Below are 24,949 nucleotides of genomic sequence, written 5' to 3'. Positions count from 1 at the left end.
AGCCCCCTCAGCCCCTCACCCTGGCCCCAGATAGGAAGACCCAAATCTGCCCGGGTGGAGGCCGGGGTCTGCTCTGAGGGCAGGAACACTGGTCAGGAGGTGGAGGCCCAAGGAGGGGGACAGGTAGGGGCCCACCTAGAACCTCAGCTCAGGGCAGAGTGTGGGGGCATCAGAGGCCATGTAAAGCCCAGCAGATCTCTGGGGACCTGGCCTGAGACCACCCTCCAAAGTGCTTTGAGCGCCCCCCGCCCCCCCCGCCACCCCCCCATGGCCCACACCCATCCCCAGCTGCCGTCTTGGCATCCAAAGGACCTGTAAACACTGGGGACACGAGCACAAATGACCACGCTACCAGTGGCGACCAAGGGGACAGCAGCCGCCCTGGCCAGGGCATGGCAGGGGCAGGTGGCGACACCCGTCGCCTGCCTCCCCAGTCTCTGTGGTGGGAGCACGGGCGGGGCGGGCACTCCCCAGGCCAGCTGTGCTCATATCCGGGAGTCCTGCAGACGGCTCCCGTTGCTGCCCACCATGGGGAGCTGGGCCTTGTCCGGGTGCAGCGGCTGGACCTCAAGCCCATCTTCGGGAGACGGCGGTATGGTGGGGGCATAGCGCCCAGTCTGGTGCTCCAGGAGGGCAGGGCCCCAGTCTCTACTTGGCTTTGTGGCATTTTTCAAGCGCTGTGGGAGAGGCAGACATGGGGGTGGGGGGGGGCGCTTCAGGAGGGAGCTGGGGAGCCCCATCCACCCGCCCCCTCCCGCCGGGTGCACCCACCCCTCACCTGGAGGAGGGTGTCCCCATCTGTGCGGCAGAGCTGGAACAGGGCATAGAGAGGGATGCAAATGACAGACGACAGAGCCATAAGGAAGCCGATGGCCACGGCCCAGCCAGGGTACTGGTAGTGGTTGTAGGTGATTGGCCGGTACTGGATCACCGTGAAGATAAGAATGAACTGCAGGGGGCAGGGGACGAGCGTGCTTGAGGCCTGCCCAGGACCACCCCAGCCGCCCTTCCCCGGGTCCTGTCCTCCTCCCAGCACCCCGTCCCTTCCTCTCCAGTCTCCCGGCCTACAAGGCGGCATCGTGGGCAGGTCGGGGCAATGTCAAGGTTGGGGAGTGGAAGGAACAGACGGAGCCAGGGGTCCAGAGCCTGGTGGGCAGGGAGGTCTGTCTTTGCTGTAATCCTGAGCCAGCCCGGGAGCAACTGACGTCACCTCTGAGGTCAGTAGGTCCTGCTCAAAGACTCCCAAGGGCTCCCTCCTGCCCACTGACCAAGGCCGAAGTAAGTAAGGCCAAATCCCTGGCCTCAGGGCTGTTAGCATCGCACACCGCACCTCACTTAGCCCTCTGGCCACATTACCCTGGTCTCAACGTCGCGTGGTCGCGTCTGCACCCAGCATTCTCTTCCCCCTTCATCGATTCTGGAGAACCCTCTACACTTTCCTCTGTCAGACCCTATGCAAATGCCACCTCCTTCAAGAAGCCTCTCCAGATTTCTCATCCCTCTTCCCGAAAGGCCTCTCCAGGGCATTTTCTACCCGCTAAACATTTCCCACAGGCCGGGACCTCCTGGGACTGCAGCAGGGTCTCAGTCTCATGGGCTGATGTGAACGGGCCTGTGCAGAGAGGTGGGAGCGATGCGGGAGAGGAGAGGGCAAGGCCCCACCTGTCTGGCTGTGGAGCCACAGGGGAGGCTGGGGACCCGGAGCCGTTTCGGAAAGACAAGAGTGGGACGGGAAATGAAGCCTGGGGCCGCAGCGACAGCAGCAAACTCAGGAAGCAGAAAGACGGGCCGGCAGCTCACGGGCCACCCAGGGGCCTGGCGTATGCACCGCTCCCCAGGAGGGCTCCGTGTCCACCTCCTGAGCCCTCAGCTGCGTCTCCTGCGTGACCAAATTCAGGAGGGCAAGACCCACACGCACTAGGGGCACCTCCTGGCACGCTGCACGTGAAACAGTTTTCCTGAGTGGAACTAGGTGCTGACCAAGTCGTAAACAGATCCCTTTTTCCAGCAGACAGAAAGATGGTTTGTCCAAAAGAGCTTTGCAGAAATCTAAAGAGGTAAAGCCCCCCCAGAAAGACTCAACGTTCCAGAAACACGGGGCCACGGGGCCTGGAGTCGTGAGCTTCGGGAGACTCTGGCCTGGCTCTCTGAGCACGGAGAGGCCGCTGCCCACGCAGCCTCCATCGCGCGGAGACTCGGGAGCCAGGCCGAGCTGCCCCTGCGAGCCCCCCTGTACCTGCCTCATTCCTGCCTCCCGCTCTGCCTGGGCTGGTACCCCAGGTCTCCACCCGGGGGGCAGCCTCTTTGGGGCTCTGGAGGGTGAGCTCCCTCCGAAGGGCCCCGGGCCTTGGCCGCACCCCCAGAGGCCCAGGCTTGGCCTGGCCTCCCTCCACCTACACGACGCTTCTGCTGCTCCTGTTCAAAGCTGGGCCAGTGGCCAGAGCTGGGGTCTATGCCAGCCTCGGGGAAGACCCCACCGCCCAGGTGGTGGCCGCCTCAGCCCTGGGGGGGCCTCCCCCGAAACAGGAGCCAACATGGAAATCCGGTGCTGAGCTTCGTGTGGCCCAGAGAAGCTGGGCGTGACGGGAACACGACAGGACGCTGCCCTTGCCACTAGGCTGGCCCCTCTGTCCCTCAGACGGCCCGGCCTCTCCTCTTCCCCTGGAGCCTCCGTTACACCGTGGAACGCTTTGTGGCCCTGCTCCCGCCCTGAGCACAGAGGAGCAAACTCGGGTGATTAGTCCACGGACCAGTCCTGCTTCCTGCGGCGTTTCTGGTGGAGCCCGGGCCGCACGCAGGCTCCACCCTGGACCCCCTTGCCGCCAGCGGGGCCTCCGTCATTTATGAGCCGCGGAAACTTGGGTCTGTGACCTCCCGTCTCCTCCTCCGTGAAGCGGGAGTGAGGACGCCCCGTGGAGAGTCCTATCACGCGAGCTGATACGTGAGCCACGTGCAGAAAGCGCCTGGTGCCGGGCGGTTGGGGGGGTCCCTCTGGGAGCTCCCGGGGGCTGAATGTCGTGGGGCGGGAGCCTTCCCTGTCGGGGAGCCTTCCCTGGGGGAAGCCGGGCCACTCCAGGGCCTGGAAGGCTTAGGAGACTGCCTCCGTCCCGGAGCTGACATAGCACTTGTACCACCCGCTTCTGGAACGTGCATTCGTGTGGCGTACCCCGCGCCCCGAGTACCTGGGCTAAGGGACTGGAGACAGGAGGCTGACGCCCATCTGGCTAACTGTCCCTGCGTCCCTCTGGGGGAGCCGGCGGGCAGCTCCCGGATGGGGCTCTAAGCCGCCTCTGAGCCCCGCCTGTGTCTGTGCAACGGCTCTGACTCCCCGCGGCAGGAGCCGTGGGTGCAGACGCCCGTGGGGAGACGAGGACGCCTGCCAGGGGGCGCCGGCCTGGGAACTTACAAAGATGATGGCTGGAGAGACAAAGCGCCAGCAAATCTGGAAGAAGAGGGGCGGCGGGAACCCCAGCATCATCTGGATGTCCTGGAAGTAGTTGCGGTGCCCTGGAGAGAGGGGGGTCAGCGAGCGCCGCTGGACCAGGGGCGGGGGACGCGGGGACATGGGGACGTGGGGACGTGGGGGACGCGCACTCACCGTAGATGTACATGATGGACACGCACATGATGCAGGAGATGATGACCAGGGAGAAGCTGGCCGCGTAGTTGTCCATCAAGAGCAGCCAGTAGATGCCTGCCTGTGGGCCATGGGCAGCTGAGTCGGGGGGACCCCCGGGGCCAGGCTCCCCCACCCCCGGCCCTCCCGCCCGGCCTCTCCTCCAGGTCTTACCTGGCTGGTGAGGGGGACGCCCAGCAGGAAGCCAGCCACAGCCACACCCAGGGTCACGTAGGTCTTTTTCTGCAGGATCCACTCATTTCCCACTTCGTCCACAATGGCCGTGACCAGTGTCTCCAGGAGACAGAACTACAGGAGTGGCCGTCAGAGCCCGGCCTCCTGCCCGCCTGCTCCCTCAGCAGGCCGCCCACACCCCCACCCCTACCTGAGGGCCCACGCCCGCACCCCTACCTGAGGGCCCACGCCTGCACCCCTACCTGAGCGCCCACACCCGCACCCCTACGTGAGTGCCCAGCCCCAGCACCCCCTACGTGAGTGCCCAGCCCCAGCACCCCTACCTGAGTGCCCAGCCCCAGCAAGATGAGCATGAAGAAGAAGAGCAGAGACCAGAGTGGGGAGATGGGCAGCAACGTGAGGGCCTCGGGGTAAGCCACGAAGGCCAGGCCTGGGCCGTGGTCAGCCACGCGGGACACGTCCACGCCCAGGTGGTTGGCCATGAAGCCCAGGATGGAGAAGATGACAAAGCCCGCATAGACGCTGGTGGCACAGTTAGTGATGCTGATGATAATGCTGTCCCTGAGGGGGAGGAAAACAGGGTTCAAGGCAGGCAGAGAGAAGACCTGAGATGGAAAGTTCTAGGAACAGAGCTTCCCCCTCACCCCCCACCTCTTTTCTAGGGCCTTATTCAGTGGGCTGAGCCTCAGACCCCTGGGCATCACTGTTCCCCACCCTCTTCTCTCTGTTCTCCAGTGACCCGATCCAGACCCAGGGCGCCCAGGACCTCAAGGCTACGAGTGGAACCCAGGGCCCTGGAGGGAGGTCCCGGAGGCCACGCTGGATCCGGGGCTCCGGGGAAGCCGGGGGGCAGCTGCAGGGTAGAGGGGCAGCCGGGGGCTGGCAGGGAGAGGCTCACCGGTAGCAGTTGTTGTGGAACTTGTTGTAGGAAGCCATGGTGATGAGGCCCCCCCACGCGCAGCCCAGCGAGTAAAATATCTGGGAGGCAGCATCGCCCCACACCTGCGGGGCAGGAGGCGCGCAGCGGGCGTCAGAGGCAGCGCCCCTTGGCCCTCCCCACCCCTCCAGGCCACTCTCCACGGCCCACCTTGGCCTCCAGGATCTTGTCCCACTGCGGGGTCAGGTAGTACATGATGCCCGTGAAGGCTCCATCCAGGGTCACACCTCGGACGAACAGGATGGTCAGCACCACGTAGGGGAAGGTGGCCGTGAAGTACACCACCTGTGCGAGACCGGCTCCGTCGGACTCCTCCGAGCTCTCCCTGGGGGGGCCCTGGCGCCCCCTCCCCGACACCCCCACGGGCCCTCCGGACCCTCCTCCCCTCTCTGCCCCCTCATCGCCACCTGTCCCAGCTCCCACTCCCACGCCCCGCAGGGAGGCCAGATCTCCCGGGGAGGGTGCAGACCCTGCTGGGGGAGGGGTACTTACTTTCCCTGAAGACTTGACCCCCCGGATGAGGCAGAGGAAGACTACCACCCAAGAGACACCGAGGCAGCCGAGGAGGGGCAGCTGCACCTCCCCAAAGTTCCCAATGTCGTCTGAGAGCTTGAGCACGTAGAGCCTGGGGAGAGGGATGCTCGTCAGTAAGGGCCGGGCCCTGACGCCCAGCACCCGATTCCCAAGGCCCGGGGCGCGGCCTGGCAGGTCCCTTCTTTCTCGTGAGGTCCCAGCATGTGTAAGAAGGGTGCCTGGTGAGGCCCCGGGCCCAGCTGGCCCCAGCACACCCCTCTGCCTGCTGCCCTGAGACTCCACTGCTTGCAGCCTCTTCCAGGACCTCAAGGGCACCTGGAGGTGACACGCGGGGCCTGGGCCAGCCTCCTCCGGCCTGTGGCTGTGCAGGTCTCCCTGTCTCTACGCGGGCCCCGGCTTGTGCATCTCTCCCTTAGTAACGCCCTCTCCTCTAGACCGGGCACATCCTATCCCGTGGCACCTCCTCCAGGATGCCCTTTGTGAACTTTTCACCCACATTAGTCTTCTCCATCTCCGACGAACCGAGGGAGGTGTCGGAGCGCCGAGGAAGGACTGGAGGCTCCGGAGCACGTGGGCCTGGGCTCCAACCTGAATTCCTCTCCTACGTGTGTGCAGCTCTATCTGGCCCCCTTTGCCGCCCCAGCGGCCTTTTCAATCAACCGGATACTTATGTGGCAGGTTCTGAGCCAGGTGCTGGGCACAGAGACCTGAATCAGGCATGCGGGCACCGCTGGAAGGGCATCTCAGTCCCGGGCAGAGGGGCACACTGGAAGGCTTCCCAGAGGAGGTGAGGCTTGAGCTCAGGTTTGAGGAAAGGGGAGCAGGAGGGTGAACAGAAGGGGAAGCGGGTGGCAGGCTGGGGCAACAGCATGCAGCAGGCCAGGGCATCATGGAATAACGTGGCCCAGCCCGGGCTGGTGGGGGGCTCGGCAAGGCTGGAAGAGAGAAGGATGAAGGGTGGGGAGAAGCCAGATTATGAGAAGCCACGAAGGCAAGGCTGCTGAGTTTGAATTTTATCCTAAGAGCAATGGGAAGCTTCTGAAGGCTTTCTCCTTCCTTCCTTCCTTCCTTCCTTCCTTCCTTCCTTCCTTCCTTCCTTCTTTCCTTCCTTTCTTTCTTTCTTTCTTCTTTCTTTCTTTCTTCTTTCGCTTTCTTTCTTCTTTCTTCTTCTTTCTCTTTTTATTTTTATTTTTATTTTTCTTCTTTTCTTTCTTTTCTTTCTTTCTTTCTTTCTTTCTTCTTTCTTTTCCTTCTCTTTCTTTCTTTCTTTTCTTTCTTTCTTTCTCTTTCTTTCTTTCTTCTTTCTTTTTCTTCTGTCTTTCTTTCTTTCTTTCTTTCTTCTTTCTTGCTCTTTCTTTCTTCTTTCTTTCGTTCTTTTTTGTTTTTTTGGGTTTTTTTTTCTTTCTTTCTTTCTCTTCTTTCTTTCTTTCTTTCTTTCTTTCTTCTTTCTTCTTCTTTCTTTTTCTTTCTTTCTTTCTTTCTTTCTTTCTTTCTTTTCTTTTCTTTTCTTTTCTCTTCCTTCCTTCTTTCTTTCTTTCTTTTTCTTTCTTTCATTTCTTTTCCTTTTTTTTTTTTAGAGATTTTATTTATTTATTTGAGAGAGAGAGCGAACAAGCGGGATGAGGAGCAGAGGGAGAAGCAGGCTCCCCGCAGAGCAGGGAGCCCAGGACAGCGGATCCTGGGACCTTGGGATCATGACCTGAGCTGACGGCAGAGCTTCATCCACTGAGCCACCCAGGGGCCCCTAAATGGGTTTTTCTAAGAGCACTTTCAAGGTCTTGCTTTGCTCAAAACTTTGCAGGGGGTTCCTGCTCTCAGCACGCAAAGTCTGAGTCCTCACTGTGGCTGCAAGGCCGTGAGTGACCCGTGGCCCTCTACCTGCCTCCCTCTGCTCTCCTGGCCTTCCTCTGCACCGCCCACTGCTCCAGCTGCGCAGGGGCCTCTGGTAGGTCCTTCATCACACCCAGCCATCGGGAGTGCCCTTTCCCCAAACATCCATATGTACACAGGTGGGGGAGGGGCAAGTGTGCAGTCACCCAGGGCCCCAGGCTTAGGAGGGTCCTGCGCTGGGCTTGCCGCTCTGCCAGTGACATCTTGAAATTCTTAATACACTCGAACATTTCACACTGGGCCCCACACACGAGGCAGCTGGGTTTGTCGCCATGGCATCCTCCCCCCTCTCCCTCAGGTACTTGTTCCAGGTACCCTCCTTGCAAAGGGGCCTTTTCCGGCGACCCTGCTTAAAACTGCAGCGCAGCACTCCTTACCCCCTTCTTTGCTAGATTTTCCTCCCCAGCATATGCACACGTCTCCTTTTTCCTTTAACCTATTTATTTTGCCTGCCGTCCATTTTCTAGGAAGGCAGGAGTACCCAGTGCCCCCATGTCAAGCCAAGTGCCTGGCACAGAGCAGTACTCAATAGGTATTTCTTGAACAAATGAATGAATGAATGAATGAATGAGTGATTGAGTAAGTGAACATTGTGGTAAATGGATCCGGAGGTGGAAAGGAGAGAACCTTGGGGGCCAGCCTGGCTGTTGCCGCTGTCCAGGCTGGAAGTGATGAACAAGAGACTACTAGCTCTTGAGCCTCAGCTTCCTCATCTGTAAAATGGGCACAATAACACCAACCTAGTATAATGTGTAGATGGAGTTAGGTGTCTACAGGCTTCCTTCTGTGCCCTCTTACGGCTAGGCCCTCTCGGGAGAGCTCGCAGGCCGTCCTCTATCATTCTCAGCTGCTCTATCTTTTGCAAGTCAGTTCTCAAACCTCATGGCAATATTTTTAACACCTTGTGATGCGATGTTTCTCTGTTGCGTCATGGGACAATGTTGCCAGGCCTGGGATCTGGTGCTGGCTTGGGGACTGCCTCCTCTCCGCCTCCCACCTTCCCTGGAGGCTGCCCTTTGCACAGGGACCCGCAGAGGGCACCGTCCAACACGCCCCTCTCCTGCCCAACTCCCAGCACTGACACCCTCGTTGAACAGGCCTCAGCGCCTGGCCCTGCGTTAGACCCCCTCTGGGCTCTTAGTCAGTGGGGGAGCCAAAGGCCAGGGGATAGCAGAAGTTCAGGAGCCCTGGGACCACCCAGAAGGGTCACCTGCTCCCCTTCAACGGTACCTTCCAATCTTTTTTCCTTCAGAGCACACAGAGAAAGCAGCTTGGGGCCATTGGGGTAAGCAGACCAGGTCACCGTGCTGGGGACTCCAGGCTGCCGACCAGGTACCCCGGGTACCCCCTGGCCAGTGCCGCCCCCACAGTAGCCACAGCGTCCCTCTACTGCTGCTACGCAGAGCTGCTTTACTTCAAGCAACAGTATTCAACGTAGAGACCATTTCTCGTTCAAGAGATTTGTTTTTAACTTTGTCTAATTATATATGTTAAACTGGTAGTAGTTTTGTTTGCTTGCTTAAAGATATTTATTTATTTACTTACTTATTCATTCATGAGAGACACAAAGAGGGAGGCAGAGACACAGGCAGAGGGAGAAGCAGGCTCCCTGCAGGGAGCCCGACACAGGACTCGATCCCAGGACCCTGGGGTCACTCCCTGGGCCGAAGGCAGGTGCTCAATCGCTGAGCCACCCAGGCGTCCCTAAACTGGTAGTGTTTTTTATGGGTGTTTTTTTTTTTTAAGATTTTATTTATTTTTTGGACACAGAGGAGCGAGCGTGCATAGAAGGAGGTAGAATGGCAGGGAGAGGGAGAAGTGGACTCCTCGCTGAGCAGAGAGCCCGATGTGGGGCTCGAACCCAGGACCCTGGGCTTGTGACCTAAGCCGAAGGCAGGCCTTTAACTGACTGAGCTACCCAGGTGCCCCTCTATGATTATTTTTAATCATTTCTATTATTTGCAAGGGCACAGCATCACAAAACCGGGGTGGGGGTGGTTAAAAGTTTAGAATGCTAACCTGGTCACCAAGTCCTGAATTCCACCTCTTTTTATGGCACCGTATTTAGTTTTTCATTTTGTTTTGGGACTACGTGCTTTTTGAGGTCAATTAACCTAAGAACTCTTAGAACCCAACATATTTGCAAGTTGGTTCTTGAGGCATAACGTCTCTGGGATTATTCCATATTATTTTTTTAATTGCCCCAAACCAGTGATCAACTCCTCGTGAACAGAACAGCCTGATCTGTTTCTTTGCATCTCAGCAGCAGCTACATCACTGTGCTTCCTGGGCTCCCATCACTGTTCTTAGTGGCGATGCTGTGTGATCTCATGTCCTCTTCATAACAACAAGCATCTGGCTTGTTTCACCCCCCCCCCCACTTTAATGGATGAACGGCTATGACTTAGGTTTGGTGATCTCCCGCGGCCAGACAGCTGATAAGCCACAGAGCCATGGTGTGAGCAGGGTCTGTGCAACTCCAGAGCCGCCGTGAAGACACGGGGAGCAGGCTGGGGGGCCCCGAGTCTCACTGTGCACCACTGTGGAGGTGAGGACGCGGTCATTACTTAGGGCCTCTGGGCCAGAATCAGACCAGCACACAGATGACCATAAAACAAGGCCGCAGGGCTGCTGGGAGAAAGGAGACTGTGGGCCAGAGGGTGGGCAGGGGGCAGACTGGGGCTCCGAAATCTGTTTCCTGTGCTTCTCTTGCTTTAGAGGAGTCTCTCAATCTTTTTTCTGACTTGCTTCCCTCGTTTGTAAAAGGGGACTCTTTCATACTGCCTGCACGAGCTAGTGAGCAAGGCTGTTGTGGGGCTCAAATGCGATCACACAGCTTTCCAAAGGGGTTTGGAGAGTGTGGACCAAGAGCACCTGCAGAGCATCATCGGCCTAATTCGTACCCAGGCCAGGCACAGTGGATGCACATATCCTGCCCCGGCACAGCTGCCTAGTTCCTTAACCTCTGAACATCAGTCCCTGAATCTGAAAAATAGGGATATTATTATAGGAGATAATAGGCAATAGGCCTGGCACACAGTGGGTGCCCTGGAGATGGGGAGGCTTGCTCTCCTCACTTCCTTTGCCCAAAGCCAACCTGGGCAGGCCTCTCAAGGGTCATTTCCCCAGGTTTTCCAGGAGGGGGCAGCAGGGAGCCATCCTACAGGGAAGGAGTCCCTTGGGACTGCCCCTAGTTAGGCGGGTGGAGGAGAGTTCAGTGGGTCCCCCAGTGGGCCCCCCAACCCATGACCAGTTCTCTTTGAGGGCTATTCCCCTCTGATCACACTGGGTAAAATCTGCGGAACTTTGCCCTGACTGGTCCTAGCCAGCTGGGACTCCCTGACCCACAGCCCCTGGGGTGGGAGCTTCTAGAGCTGCCCCAGGTTCCCCCCCCCCCCCCCCCCCCCCCCCCCCCCCGTCCCTGGTGTAGATCACGTTGCCCTGCCCACACCATGCCTGAGACGTAGTTGAATACCTAACTGGGCAGGAATTCGCTTAGTCTTCTCAGTAGACGGGACCTCCACGAGGGCAGGATCCGTGAGTCTCACTCCTCACTCTGTCTCCCCTCTGAGTGCAGGGTCTGGTACCCACTAGGTGCTCAAGAAATGATCTGTCCAGCGACTGAGTAACTGAGTCGGCCTGGAGGTCACTGTGCCTGCCCCTCACTGGGAGGCAGCAGCGCTGTTGTCTACACCACCAGCCCTGTGGGTAGTGACCACATCTCAGCTGTCTTTGGATGGTTGTGGCACAGCCCAGAGGCTGGCACAGGGACACTGGGCCCTGTGGGGTCGGAGCACTGGCACCGGGCTTGGAGGCTACTGACCCGCTAGGACTCCAGACTCCCCGGGGCCTTGGCCATCTCACCCCCAGCTCTCTACCACGTGGTGGTGAAACGTCGAACCTCGGTCTGGCGTGGCTCCTGTCCCACTCGTCTCCACTTTGCCACCTCCCAGCCTTGGCTCACCTGCCCAGGTGTCTCTCCCAGCCCTGCTATGCCTCCCTCCTCCCTCCTAGGGCAGCCCTCTGGGCCACCTCCTCTTGGCCCCGTCCGCTCAGAAGTGGCCACCTCCTCTTTGTGTCCCTACCACACACCTGAGCATCCGGGCACCTGGGCACCTGCCCTAATATGGCCCCCCCTCAGGACTGTGAACTCCTCAGGCTAGGGGGCTCCAGGCTCTCCAGACCCCATGGGCACACGGGGCCTCGCAGAGCAGACCATGTGGATACGGAATGCATCCATGCGGCCTACCCTCGGGCCCCCAACACTCTCTTCCCACAGGTTGCCCAACAGGACATGAGGAGTTTTCTTTGGGAAGCCCCACTCTGCCCTCACGCCCGGCCCGTTGGGACAAGGTGTTCCAGAACACCTCCAGCGGCAGCTTGTGGGCAGCCAGCCCTGAGACTCTAGTGTCTGTCACCACAGAGCACAGTAGGGCCAGGCTTGATGATGATGGCCCTGGGCTCAGGAGGCGTCTACGGTTCCCTCTGCTCTACTGCTAAGTCGAAGCTCAATTCATGTGCCTTCTCCTTGAAGGCCGGGGGCCCCTCCTAGGCCCCCTCCCGCCGTGAGCTTCCATGAGCTTCCCACACACCGGAGAGTCTCATCAGAACAGCTTGCCCTGTGTCAGGACCGGCTCTGCTCCTCTGGGACCTAAGGCCTCCGCTCCCGCTGATCTCACCAGGAGGCCACCCCGCTCCCCACCCCCCACCCCCACCCCCACCCCGGCTCTGCTCTGCTGACTTGCCTGACTGCTGGAGGGGAGCTCCCTCGCCACCCCTTGCAAGGTCCCTCACTCAGCGTCCTGCCCTCCACGGCCCCACAGTGTCAGCCTCTTCTGAGCTCCTCTGCTAACTCCCTGTGCACCTTTGCACTCCTCTGCCCTGCTCGGTTCCCGGCACCCCACCTGGGCGGCAGAGACTTGCCTGATGGCTAGGGGGAGAGCTGCGGCTTGGCACCCGGTGTCCCCCCAGCCCGGGCGGTGGGGCCTCACCTCCAGTACTCCTCACTGGGGCTGGTCCTCTGGAGGGAGTGGTTGAGCAGGTGGGAAAGGTTGCCGGGCAGGGCGGCAGGCCGGGAGCCGTTGGTGAGGTTGGAGGCATCCAGCACCCCAGCGCAGTCGGGCGTGTTCCAGGGGTTATTGCAGTAGGCCCAGGGCAGCACGTGCGTCATGGACGAGAAGAAGTAGTAGAAGGCGATGCAGATGACCACGTTGTAGTAGATGCCGATGTACGTGGACACCACCATCATGCCGTAGCCCACACCTGGGGGGGGAGGGCGGGGGAGTGGCCTCAGACCTCTAGCTGGAGAAGACAGGGTTAACTGTGAAGGGCTCACGGGGCAGGCTTTTAGGGAGGCCCGTAGAGAGGACAGGTCAAGGCCTTAGCAGGGGTGAGCTGGAGGGCCCAGGGCCTTTGTATATACACATGGTAGGTGAGGAGGGTGGAGGCCAAGTAAATAGGGGGCTCAGCATGCATCCGTGGCCTTGGCCATTGATGGAGGGCTTGAGGGGAGCACTAGGGCTCCGCGGGGGTTGGCAGTGTTTGTACAGATGGGTGAGTAGGCCCCCAGAGGCCCGAGCACGTGCGTGCTGTGTGTGTAGGGAGGCGTGTACCCCATCCAGGCCTCACCTTTGAACATGGGGCTGATCCTCCAGACCCCCAGGCAGCCTTGACTTGCAAACTGGCCAAAGGAGAGCTCCATGAAGAAGAGAGGGATCCCACAGAATATCAGCATGATGAAGTAGGGAAACATGAAGGCGCCTGGCAGGCAGGAAAAGGGCTGGCTCAGGGCAGGCCTGGGGGGTCCCCCCCTCTTCCTGCTGAGAACCCAACAGCAAAACCTTTGCGATCGGCTGAGACCACGCACTGAGCAGGAGCCTGGGTCTGAGGTATCCTACCCACAGTGTGTCTCTGAATTTGACAGACGCTCCCCGAGCAGAACCCAGGTCCCAGACCCACCATGTTAGGGCGGGATTTGATGGCTTAACCCAGCAAATTCACAAACAGAAGTCGCTGGGATCCTCAAATTCCCTGAACCATTTAGGGGGCTGTCGACACACAGGGGGTATCAGACAGGGAACAACCTCGGGAGGCTGGAGTGCCTTTCTCTCCCTCTCTCAACCCCACGGGAGCAGGCTAGCAGGGTCGAGCCCAGACAGCAGACAGCCAGGGTCGAGGGGTGAGCTGAGCCTTAGGTAAAGGGTACCTAAGCCAGGGACTGGGGCGGGGGAGCTGAGAGCCAGAGGCCAGCCTGTCTGGGGTGGGGACCGTGCCAGGGAGGGAGTAGCCCGGGCCTTGGTGGGTAGGCTTTATCCAAGTGGGTGGTCCCTGCCCTGTGCCCGCTGGGTACCTCCCCCGTTGCGATAGCAGAGGTATGGGAAGCGCCAAACATTGCCCAGGCCCACGGCATAGCCCACGCTCGTCAGTACAAACTCGATCTGGTTGCCCCAGTTGCCCCGTTTGAGGTTCTGGTCCCTCTTGGTGGCCTCGCTGGGCACAGCACCATTCTGTGGGGACAGGAGAGAAGCTACCATCAGAAAGGCAGTTGTGCTCCCGTGCCTGGCCCTCTGGGCCTCGCCCAGCAGGGCCACCATGGACCCTGCAAGCCCCCACCCCCACCCGGGCTTCCCCTCTGCTGGCAGGAGCACTGGCCGCCCTGGCAGAGAAGGGGAGAAGGGAGGAGTGGCGGCCAGAGGGCGCAAGCAGGGCTTCTGTCACCGGGTCCCCCGCCCTGGGCCAGGGGTACCAGCCCACCTGAGGAGCTGCTGCCAACATCTGAGAGGTGGGACGCCCAGGGGGAGCTCCGGCCCAGAGCCCCCCAGCCCCAGCCCATCCAAAGCCTCCCCTCTCCCCTCTGGATGAGGATCTGGGAGCAGCTGAGCCTCATACCAAGCAGCCAAGTCGGGCTGGGCACAAAGGGGCCTGTGTCCAGACGGCCCCCCCCACCCGCCGCTACCGCATCACCAGGCTGAGCACGCTGCACACGGGCAGGCAGTGCGGGGGGCAGGGCATGCCCGACCCCTCCTCCGCCCAAGGCCCGTTCCTGGGGGGCACAGGACGGCCAGGGCTGGAGGTGTCGGGGGAGCAACCGAGCTGGGCCAGCCTCGGGGAGGGGTCCTGGGACTCAGGATGGGAGGGCCCGGGGGAGCCTCTACATTGCCCATAGCTGGGGGTCCCGGGTCCTGGAGCTGACCTGGACAGGGTGGTGCTGGCCATGAGTGGGGGAGGAGACTAGAGTTGTAGGCACCACGCCAGACTTGAGGGACAGACTCTGCTAGGGGAAACAGAGGGAGGCGCTCGGAGAAAGGTCTCTGAGCTGGGAGGGGGGGGCTGCGGAGGAGGGGGCCAGCCAGGAGGGGATCTGCCCCAAGGGAAGGAAGCCAGGCCTGGCTGGGGGAGCTGTGGGGTTGGGCCGGGTGGCCTGAGGCCCCACTGAGGACAGCCCCGTTTGAACCCCAATCCCACAGTTGGAACTGGCTCGGCAAGTCCCTTTATAAGTGTAACTGGGGACACCTGGGTGGCTCAGCAGCTGAGCATCTGCCTTTGGCTCAGGTCGTGATCCCGGGGTCCTGAGATCGAGTCCCACATCGGGCTTCCCTCAGAGAGCCTGCTTCTCCCCCTATCTATGTCTCTGCCTCTCTCCCTGTGTCTCTCATGAATAAATAAATAAAATCTTAAAAAAAAAATAAGTGTAACTGTGCCCCTTTCCCATGCCATGGCCCTCAAGCCACCCTGAGCGAGAGCCTGAGGGGTGGGGGTGGGGGGTCCTCACTCAGACACATGGGGACCCTGAGAATCACCAAGAGAGAAGCACAGAGTCCTGGAGTGACAGGGACAGCCTCTTAGAGATGGTTCTTCCCTTGAGAGAAACGGACAGGGGTCCCTGGAGGACACCAGGATGAGGGACGGAGCAGCATGGTTTCTGAGGGACGTTGCTGAAGTGACACCGACCCTTAGCTTGAAAGAGACATACTCAAGGACAGCAGTCACACTGGCCAATGAACAAAGAGGTCTGGTGCTTCGAAATGTTGTCGGATCCTGACACTGACCCAACAAATGCAGAGGAGAGGAATGGCTTCATTGAGACCCTTCCAGAAAGGCCCATTTGGGAATGCAGACACAGGAGGCACCAGGGCCCAGTGGAGGCTCTAGCCATGTGCCGTGGCACTACGCACAGCCACCCTTGTGAAGCAACCATCCTGCACACCCAGTCAGGCATCGCCCAGAGGAGACACCGACCGTCACGCCCTCTGGGGAGGTTTCGGGGCGCAGGCCCAAGAGCAGTGTCCAGTGGTCTGGTCCGCATCAAGGAGCTCCCAGAGCAAACTGACAGGCTGAAAGAGGCTGCATACGTTCATTCATGCAAGCATGGGGATTTAGGAACACCTGCTGCGCGCCCGGCCCTGCCTCAGGCGTTGGAAATCCAGCAGTGAACTAAACAGACACCCCTGTGCACCCGCAGCTCAAAATCTAGGGGAGCAGCAGGCCACCGATGAAATAAATACAGGATTTTTATATCACAGCTGCAAAGTGACCACAAAGCAGAGGTTCTCGAGTCATAAGAATACGGAGGGAGGCCAGGTGGAGGGGCAGGGGCACGCAGGGTGAGGTCAGGAAGGCTTCCCTGACCAAGGGGCTTGAGGCCCAGTCTGGCCCTGGGAGAGGGTGGCTCACAGCCCCGGGTGCCCCCTGGGACAGGCCCATACAGAATCTTGCTGCAGGTTGTCACCACCTTCTCTGGGACAAACCTAGCAATTCTACACGGTCCAAGGGGGCATTTTTTCAGAGGGTGTGAGGCCTGCTTGGGGCAGTCTCTGCATTCCCAAACAAATCCCGGCCAAATAGGGCTCCTATATGTTGACCTTACAATAATAGTTTTATTCTGTCCAAGGCTTGTTTACTTAGGGGCACAATGGGAGACTGTGACAGCTGCAGAGAACATGGGTGGGGTCACGAAGCAGTGCTTCCAGCTGTCAAAGAGACACCCAACCATCCAGGATGGTTTCCTGGGCAGGGCAAAGGCAAGGCTCCTTGCAGGGACCGAAGTCCCCAAGGCTTGAAATCTGGGGCTTCTGTCCTGGCCCTGGGCCCCCAACCAAGTGGAGCAGCACCAGAGTCGGATTTCTGAGGTCTGCTCCTTCCCTGGCATCGAGGGGGGCACTGAGGGTGGGGACTCCCCCAGCCCCACACCGCAGGCGGCCACTTGAGTCCTCAGGGGCCCAGTTACTGAGTGGCACACCGCTGGGCTTGCGCTGACCGCTTGGGCCACTGGGCCACACCCCACAACTCAGGGAAGTGGGAGCCCTGGGACAGAGGCCTGCGGACGGAGAGGTGGCGACGGGGCTCTCGGGGAAGGGTGCAGGGTGAGCTGGACACTCAGCCAGCGGGAGAAGCGCCCAGCGGAAGCAGCACTGGCTCTGGCTCCCCAGCCTGCATCTCAGCACTGGGGGGCCGACTCCCACAGCGGCGGCTGGGTGACCTGGGAGCCACGGCTGGGCTCCGACTTCAGTCCCAGCACTTGGAAGGGAAGGGCCGGGCCCCCTGCAGAGGACAGAGTGACCCCACCTTGCTCCAGGTACTCAAGCGGAAAGGAGCCCCAAATGCTCTGCAGGGCGTCTGGGGGCTCCAGTGCCCCTCTCTGCCCTCCGCCGGGCACTTCCTGCGCCGCCTTCCTGGGCAGCCAGACCCACAGCTGGCGAGCCCTTTCCCGACGTCCTGCCTGAGATGTTTTCCTTGCATCCTCTTCCCCAGCCTAAGCCTCTCATTTTCTTGATCTGCTGGGTAGACACACGTGTCACCCATAAGATCTGTCCCTGTGTGGACGTCGGCTCTCAGGTGCCCACGAAAGAACCCCTTTGTGCTCGCAGCTTCCCCCAGACTGGCGGCCCGTCTGGCTCACCCAGCTCTGCCCTGCCGACTGGCCGGGCTCCAGGCCTCTCCTGCCCGTCACCCATCCTCCTCCACTCTGCCTCTCGCTGCTCTCCCTTCCTCCCCTGCTCACACCTCGGTGACGAATAAAACCACGGTGGCCTGGTGCCTCCTCCCCGGGCTCCCCGGAGAGCGCCCACCCTCACCTGTGACTCCACAGCCACGGGCGGGTGCTCTCCAGGACAGGGACGGCCCTGCCCTGTGCCTGCACTCCCCAAGGGGCTAGAATGCAGGCTCTGGGGTTTTCTTTCCTTGGTTGAGGGGGGCAGCCCCCCCACACACACACACATGCATAAGCCCCTCCCACAAGACCAGCAAGGCACAGATGCTCCTTCCCCTCAGGAGAAGTCTTTGGGGCAGGAGGCCAGGCCCACACAAGCACTGGTGACCTCCCACCCCGCCCGCCTAGCCGGGTGAGCCCTAGGGAGCAATCTCAGGAGTCCTTTACGTCGCCCTGAACTGGGCTTGCTTATTCCCTGCTCTGGATAAGCTCCTGGGGTGGGGGGATGAGGGGTGTTCAGCAACGAGGCCAGAACCCAGATCCCCCCCAAGCACACCTTGAGCTTGGCCGGGCGGGATCCTGCGCTGGGCATGAGAACCCCTGCATTCTAGAGCCCGCGCCCCCAGCGACTCCGGGCAAGTCATTTCCACTCCCTGCAACGCCGTGTCCTTGACTGTGAAATCAGTCACAGGCTGGACAACCTCAGCAGGCCTACTGATTTGATCTGTGGTTCTGCTTGCCTGGGATTTTCCTACTTCCGACTCTTTCCTGTGGCCTCCATTAGTTCCCACTAACTTTCCAAATGCCTTTTAAAAATGTTATCGTTAAAAAAAAAGTTATTGTTTTTCCTCTAATTATAAAAGCATTATAAGCTTATCACCAAAAAACGGGAGCCTGCGCTGAAGAGTACAGAGGAAACAAAGCTGCAAAGCCCCCTCCCCAGGTAACCAGCACCGCAGGAGGCACCCCCTCCTTTCCTGTGCCCAGACTCAGAGAGAGCCCGGATTTCTAGCCCCGGCTCCGGCTCCGGCGGCTCCGGCTCCGGCTCTCCTCTGGTTCCTGACTCCCGCCCTCCCAAGACCAGTGGCCACTGGATATTTTCTTGAATTGTGAGCTCCCTCCTCCTGCTCTCGGTGGACGATGAAGAATCCTGGGGCTGCCCCGGCTAGGGGGCAGGCCCCACTGGGATCCAGCAGGCCTCTTGTTCAGGACTCTGCAACCCCAGGGTTTGCTCATGGGATGAAGTCCCAGCCAAGACAAACTTTATGGAGGAGGACAGACAAGACCCCACACCCCAGACTGACCTTGAGCCAAATCCAGATCACTGGCAACTTTCTCTGAGCCCCATCGGGGAATTGAGGCAGAAGAGCCATTACAGTAAATTGTGGCTGCCTCAAAAGACCTCACGACCTCCTCGCACCCCTACATTCTTGCTCCCCCGAGTTGTCTCCCCGGGAGCCAGGCTGGCCCTTAGGTAGCCCCCTGAGCCCTCCGTCCTTCATCTGGCCTTGCTTATCCAGATATGGGAAAGAGTCAGGAGCCAGAGGTGGAGGAGCGAGACCATGGGAAAGTCCGCCCTAGGCCCGAGCAGTACCCAGGGGCTCTTAGCGCCTCTTGCCTCAAGGAAAACTTCAGAGCAGGCTCTGGGCACCTGTTAGGAGTCCAAACCTTCACGTAGCAGGTGCGAGAGGCAAGGGCGTGCCCTGTGCTGTTTCATCCAGAGCCCTAGTTGGTGCAGAGAGACCTGCCAACACCATGGAGAGGAGACCGAGGAGGCACCCCCAGGCGTGCCAGGCTCTGCTCCAGGCCCTGGGGAGCAGTGATGGGGAGCGCCGGGTGGGCCCTGCCTCTGCCCTGGAGAAGCCCGGCAGCCCTGCCTCACTCTGCAGCAGCTGTGGGCAGCCTCTACCCCAGTCAGTTGGCAGTGGGGCTGGCACTCGGGGAAGTGGCTTCGGTTTGTGACCCTGGCAGTTCTGAGGTTTGAGGGCAGCCCTGCATAATGCTTCTCCCAGACCCAACCCATGTCTCCCCAGAGGACATTCCTTCTCCTGCCTTCGGAAGGTCAAATCGGGATGCTCTACAGAGTGGGGAGGATGGCTTCCCCTGTCCCCTCACCCTTGCTTGCTGCCCTCAGCCCCGTGGTCCCCGACATCCTTCCACATCCCCAGCTTCTAGGGAAGAGGCCCCACTGGTGCCCACCCCGTCTGAGCACTTGCCGCGGACACTGCTGAACGTCGTCTGGGGTCTCTGTCCTCCCAGCTGAGACCCCCATCCCATCCTGTTCCCCCACCGTGCCTGCCCAGTCCATGTACCACGTCCCCCTGCCCCCTCACTCACTCTCCCCATAGGAGTAACTGCCGTGGCACGGACAATGGGGCTGTATTGATTAGTACAATTCCTGGGCACCTCCGGCCCGTCTCCCCGGGAGCTGGGACAATGCAGCTTTGATACACAGAGCAGATTCTCAGCAGGTCCTTGGGCTGGGGGAGCCCTCACCCCCCCCACTCTCTTCCCCCAGGCCCCCACCACACAGCTAACTCTTCCTGCGCTCCTTCGCACAGTTGCGACTTTCTGGGTCACTTCTGCTGGTGTCCGTCTCCCTGGCTGGCCGGCCCTGCCCCTCCCTGGCACAGACCACTCAGCCCCTCTCCCCACCCCCCAGTCCAGCCTCCGGGACCGCCTGGCTCCAGGGAGGGGGCTCAACGTTCTGGAAGGTGACTGACCTGCTCTGGGGAGGAGGGGGCCACAGGTCCACGAGCCGAGGCCATCCCAGGATGAGCACCCAGAGCGGAGCGCGTGTCCCCGCTGCTCATTCACACCTCTGCCAGCTCCCGGGGACACTGACGCATCCCCTGCCTCTCCCAGTGGCGGCCAGCGACAATTACTTTCACCTCGTCTCCTCCCGAAGCTCTGCCTACCCCTCCCCGGCCCTCCCCCTCCGGCCCGGCCCCATGCAGCCCAGCGCGGGTGCTCCAAGCTACAGTGAGGCGTGGGGTTTGTTGTGTTTTTCCCTTGTTCCCAGCAAGTTACTGGAACAGAACACACACACACACACACACAGACTCACAACCACAGAGTGAGGCAGAGCGAGCGCGGAAGAGAGTGAGCGGCCTCGGGGCCCAGATGCTTCTGAGCTCACGGGCCTCGCACTTGGTGGGCTCCTGGTAGGGTGGTTGGGTGCCATTGGGCACCAGACATGAGACAGGACAGGAAGAGGGTGGGGGCAGAGTCCACAGGGCAACACCAAAGCATCCTCGACTGCTCAGAGAGGTGCGGGCAGGGGGACGGTGGGCCCTGGAACTGTCCCCGGCCCCCTCACAAGAGCTGGAGAGCCTCAGCCAGCCACGATGATGGAGTGTCCTCACCGAAGAATGTGGCTGACCATGCAAGAAAGCCCTGGCCTGGTGAATGGCACTGTCACCTGGCCTAAGAAAGATGGCACAAGCTAAGAGAGCAGTCACCACGGAGTCACCACAGATGGCAGAGGCGCAGCCATGGAATAAGGACCCCTGGAGATCTGTACTGCATGGCCCAGGGCTGGGTTCGGACCAGCAGGTGTCACCATAACTGGGGCGAGATGGCGCTCAGACCCATCCAGTCCCACTTCTCCGAGGCCCTGCTCACCAGTCGGGTCTCCAGCAGGTGCTGAGATACCACAGACCAGCGGTCAGGAAGGTGGGCATGAATATTCCGGAAATTAATAGATTGGTGGAGGCCCTGGTACGTGGTAGGGTCTTAGTAAGCATCCACCAATGGGAAGCATGCATGAATTCTGATGTAAAGCTTGCTTTTCTGTGAGTTTGGTTAAGTATGATGACCTCAAAAGGAACATGGCAGGATGGCTTTTTTTTTTTTTTAGGATGACTTAAAAAAAAAAAAAAAGGCACAGGCTCTAGAGTCAGATAGGCCTGGTTTAAACCCCAGCACTGCCAGTTTCTCACCATGTAAGCTTTAGACAAATCACATAACGTGTCTGGTCTTAGTTTCTTCGTCTCTCAAATAAGGGTATCACCCGTCATCGACTTTAGTGAGAATCAGCAGTAATAGTAATACATATTAATAATACATATTAAGTGCTTACTATGAGCCAGACACTGTCCTAAACACTTTATGCATATTAATTCATTTAATCCTCCCCCCCAAATGCCTTGACGTAGATACATTATCATCCTCATTTTGGGAGGTAGACGGAGATCAGCCTTGGCCCAAGCAAGTCTCCTAGGAATGGTCTCAGACCCCACTGACTCAGCCTCTCACCGGGCCAGCCTCATGCAGCCAGGTCCCCAGACACGCTCCGCTGACTTCCTGCGAGCACAGACTGTGGGCCAAGGCCCTGGCTGGGCCACTGGCTTCAGGAAGGCCCAGTCACCCATGATGCCCAAATGCTCACTTCCACCCAGGGTGGGCTCTGGGCTCTGACTGCCCTGGCCTGGGCAGGGTGCCCAGAACAGGCAGCCCTGGCTGGACGGCTTTCTCTGGCTCTGGCCATGGGGACAGGAGGCGGCAGCAGCCCAGCTGGGCCCTGGCCGTAATGAGGCCTCATTAGTGGGATCCAGCTGCTCTAGCCCCACTCTGGGAGGCCGACTCCCCGAGCCCCCGCCTCTGACTTTTCTTAATAAGAGTGAGCATGCCTCCAGAGGGGCAAGGAATCTAGTTGCTTTGTTGTGCCCTGTGGCTCCAGAGGGGGAGGTCCTGCTGAGCTAGGACCAAGGCGGGTGGGGCCTGCAGGGAAGCTGAGTGAAGGGAGGTGAGGGCACAGAACTGAGCAGGTGCGCTCCAGGGAAGGTGAGGAGGGGATGGGGACCAAAGGGGAAGGGAGGGCACAGTCTCAGGTCCAGAGAGGAGGTCTGAGAATGCTGGGCCTTCTCTGGATCTAGATATTGTCCCTTTCACTGGGAGGGTGTAGTAGTGCATCTCCAATCACCTGGCTGGTCACCTAGGTCATTGCTCAGGCTGTCCCAGCTGAGGGAGCCCCTCTTCTGTGCTAGGCCTTATACAGCGAGAGTGCCCACTGTGTGCTGGTCCCTGAGCTAGGAGAGAATCTGCTGTGTGCCAGATTCCGTGCTAGGAAAGCACCCACTGTACTACCAGGACTGGGGTTTGGAAAGCTCCCGCAGGGTGCGGGGACCTGAGTTAGCAGAGTGCCCACTGTGCGTAAAGTCTGAGTGTGCTGGGCTCGTGTTAAGACGGCACCCACTTTGTATCAGCCCAATGCTAGTGAGCCCCTGCGGTGTGCTAGGTCCTGCACTAGATGAGCAGCTGACATGTGCCAAATTCTGTGCCAGGTGAAGACCCAGTGAATCCCCAGCCTGGAGCTGGGTGAGCACCCGCTGTTTGCCTGGCCCTGTGATAGACCAGTGCCCGATGTGTGACAGGCTCTACACTAAGGGAGTGCCCAACGTGTGCAAGTCTGCACTAGTTGAGCACTTCTCATGTGCTGGGGCTTGTGCTAGGTGAGTGCCTGATAGTCGACAGGCTCTTCACCTGCGAAGCGCCCAGTGTGTGCCAAACCCTGTGCTTGGTGAGCTCCCAGTATGGCCAAGCCCATACTAGTTGAGCACTTGCCACTTGCCAGGATGTGGGCTGGGTGAGCACCCACTGTGTGCCAGGCCCTGCAATGGATGGTGCAGATAAGAGGAGGGTACACATCCTCCTATCAGAGCGTAATACAACAGGTCAGGGTGGGGCAGCCTGGGGTGGCCTGTGGTGCTTGCAAAGCCTTCTGGGATGATTTAGATGCTCTGGCGCTCAGGGCCCTAGCCCAGGTGACTCCGCTCTTATTCATCACAAGGTTTCCCAACGGCAGAAGCAACCAGAGTCCTCAAAGATATGGGGAGAGGCCAGTGAGGCTCACCAAGGCCTCTGTTGCCCCAGACTCTGTTGCCAGTGGGGAGCGGGCATGGGAAGGGGACTGAATCAGCCAGCCTGTGACCTTGCTGTGAGGCCGTGTGGTTAAAGCTGACCCAGTGGGGCTCTCCGGCCCTGGGCTCCTCTCCTCCAGCGCCCTGGCCTCCGAGCCTCAGGCAGCCCCACCCCACACGTGTAGAGAAGTATCACCCCACCCACCCCTGGTGCCCCCCAGCATCCCAGCTGCTCCCAGGCTTGGAGGCACCCCGGCCAGCTGGGTTCTTGCATGGCCCTGTCCTAGGAGCTGCTGAGGCGTGAGGGAGGCAGCTGAGCTGGCCTGGCAGAGACCATCTGGGCCGGCATGGAGGGAGGGACACGTGCAGCGGGCATGTGGGCCTGGGCACGTGCTGCAAAGGGGCTCACTTCTCCATGGGGTGCCTGCCACATGAAGAGCAGGGCAAGAGCTCTGAGATGGATGCAGGGTGTCTGGGGATGCTCAAGAGAGCCCGGGGAGCAGGGGGCAGCCCAGGGCAGGGGCTAGCGGTCCACTACCCACAAAACAGGGCACAAATGGCCAAAGAAGCCACAGGCCCCAGACTGTCCGCATGGCTTACATGCCTGGCCCTCAGTACCCTCTCTTCTGCCCCCACCGTGGCACGGAGAGAAGAGCATGTCTTTTTTTTTTTTTTTTTTTTTTTGATAGTCACACAGAGAGAGAGAGGCAGAGACACAGGCAGAGGGAGAAGCAGGCTCCATGCACCGGGAGCCCGACGTGGGATTCGATCCCGGGTCTCCAGGATCGTGCCCTGGGCCAAAGGCAGGCGCTAAACCGCTGCGCCACCCAGGGATCCCGAGAAGGGCATGTCTGAAAGGAGTGTCCTCAGCGCTTTGCCTTTAGGGGGGCACAGGCACCTCACAAAGTGCTGGCTCAGCTGCCTAGGTTAGCCAGGAGGGCTAGCGCTCCTCTGAGCCCGTTTCCTAGAGACGAGCACTGAATGGAGGTGGCTCCAGTTCCAAACTGGGGCCGGAGAATAGAGTAGCCCAAGGTCATCAGCAGAACCGAGAAAGAGGCAGGAATAGAATCTCCAGCAACCACTGGGGGCGGGGGGGGGCCCAAGGGACAGATGTTATGGGCCTCAAACAAGCAGTGGCGGGCAGAAGCCAAAGGGCAGAGGGCACGGAGGAAACCAAGCCCCGGCTATCTTTAGGCACATCCTGGGGCTGGGAACGCGCGTCCCAAGGCAGCGCTGCCTTCCGCACACACGCTGGCCCCGCAGAGCCCAAGTCCGGGAAGCGGAGCCCCGGCCGGTCACCGGACCTCGTGATTCACGCTCCCCCGGTGGCCCCCATGCTCCCCACCTCGGCCGCTTGCCTGTGCCAGTCCTTCCCGGGTCGCTCCCGAGGAAGAAGAGCAGCCAGGGAATACTCGGGGGGTTTCTTGGGTTTCATGGGGCTCAGACTCTCCACGCGTGGGCAGAGCCACACCCTGCTTCCCCCGGACGACAGGCCCGTGGCGATTCCCAGCCTCCCCTGGGAACAGGGAGCCCATTTTTGGCTGTGTTGCGGCATCACCTCTAGCAAGTGTTCAGGTCATGGGATGTCTACCTCTGCCCATTTATGAGCACTCGGAGTTCAGGTTGGCTCAGGAATACTTCCCGAAGCTTGGCTCACTCGGGCTCGTTCCAACCAGGTAGGAGCTGGGCCAGAGCAGGCCTGAGGGGCGGAATGCTACAAGTTCAGGACGGGGCGGGACAGGGGGTCCTTACCCTGGAGCAAAACCTCCCATCTCCCTCTCCCAAACCATTCCTTTGGACCAAGTACTCTGAGTTCCAGAAATCCTTGGTGAGAGACGGGGCCTATTTAGGGGGTGGGGGAGCTCAGCAGAGACCCCGGCCCAAACAATCCTTAACAGAATGAGAAATACAACAGAAGGAATTGATGTGGGCAAGAGAGTGCCCAGGCAAGGGCTGTGTGGTCACCGGCTTCCTCCCCTGACAGCTGC

The 24,949-nt window shown here is 60.0% G+C and overlaps 1 protein-coding gene across 10 annotated transcripts in view; it reads right to left on the bottom strand.

Moving 5' to 3' along the window:
- Positions 1-21: 21 nt before the first annotated feature.
- The window catches only part of SLC6A9 (solute carrier family 6 member 9), a 31,741-nt gene continuing 6,813 nt past the window's right edge, over positions 22-24,949 (bottom strand). For 4 of the 10 annotated variants that reach the window (XM_025420382.3, XM_049094060.1, XM_049094057.1 and 1 more), the window contains exons 3-14: positions 13,522-13,678; positions 12,801-12,932; positions 12,164-12,434; positions 5,241-5,373; positions 4,899-5,033; positions 4,710-4,813; positions 4,135-4,372; positions 3,791-3,925; positions 3,599-3,698; positions 3,407-3,507; positions 779-949; positions 22-677 (exon numbers count right to left, since the gene is read on the bottom strand). In XM_025420382.3, coding sequence (XP_025276167.1) covers positions 486-677; positions 779-949; positions 3,407-3,507; positions 3,599-3,698; positions 3,791-3,925; positions 4,135-4,372; positions 4,710-4,813; positions 4,899-5,033; positions 5,241-5,373; positions 12,164-12,434; positions 12,801-12,932; positions 13,522-13,678 — 1,869 coding nt within the window. In that variant the 3' untranslated portion in view covers positions 22-485. Of the gene's footprint in view, positions 678-778; positions 950-3,406; positions 3,508-3,598; positions 3,699-3,790; positions 3,926-4,134; positions 4,373-4,709; positions 4,814-4,898; positions 5,034-5,240; positions 5,374-12,163; positions 12,435-12,800; positions 12,933-13,521; positions 13,679-13,925; positions 13,950-19,823; positions 20,008-24,949 lie in introns of those variants that run through there. The other 6 variants (XM_049094056.1, XM_049094063.1, XM_049094061.1 and 3 more) reach the window with 6 other exon arrangements.

This window comes from Canis lupus, chromosome 15 (genome assembly GCF_003254725.2).
Source record: "Canis lupus dingo isolate Sandy chromosome 15, ASM325472v2, whole genome shotgun sequence".
NCBI lineage: Eukaryota > Metazoa > Chordata > Mammalia > Carnivora > Canidae > Canis > Canis lupus.
Note: the sequence above shows the minus strand (reverse complement) of the source record. Positions and strands in the feature narration are given on the sequence as shown.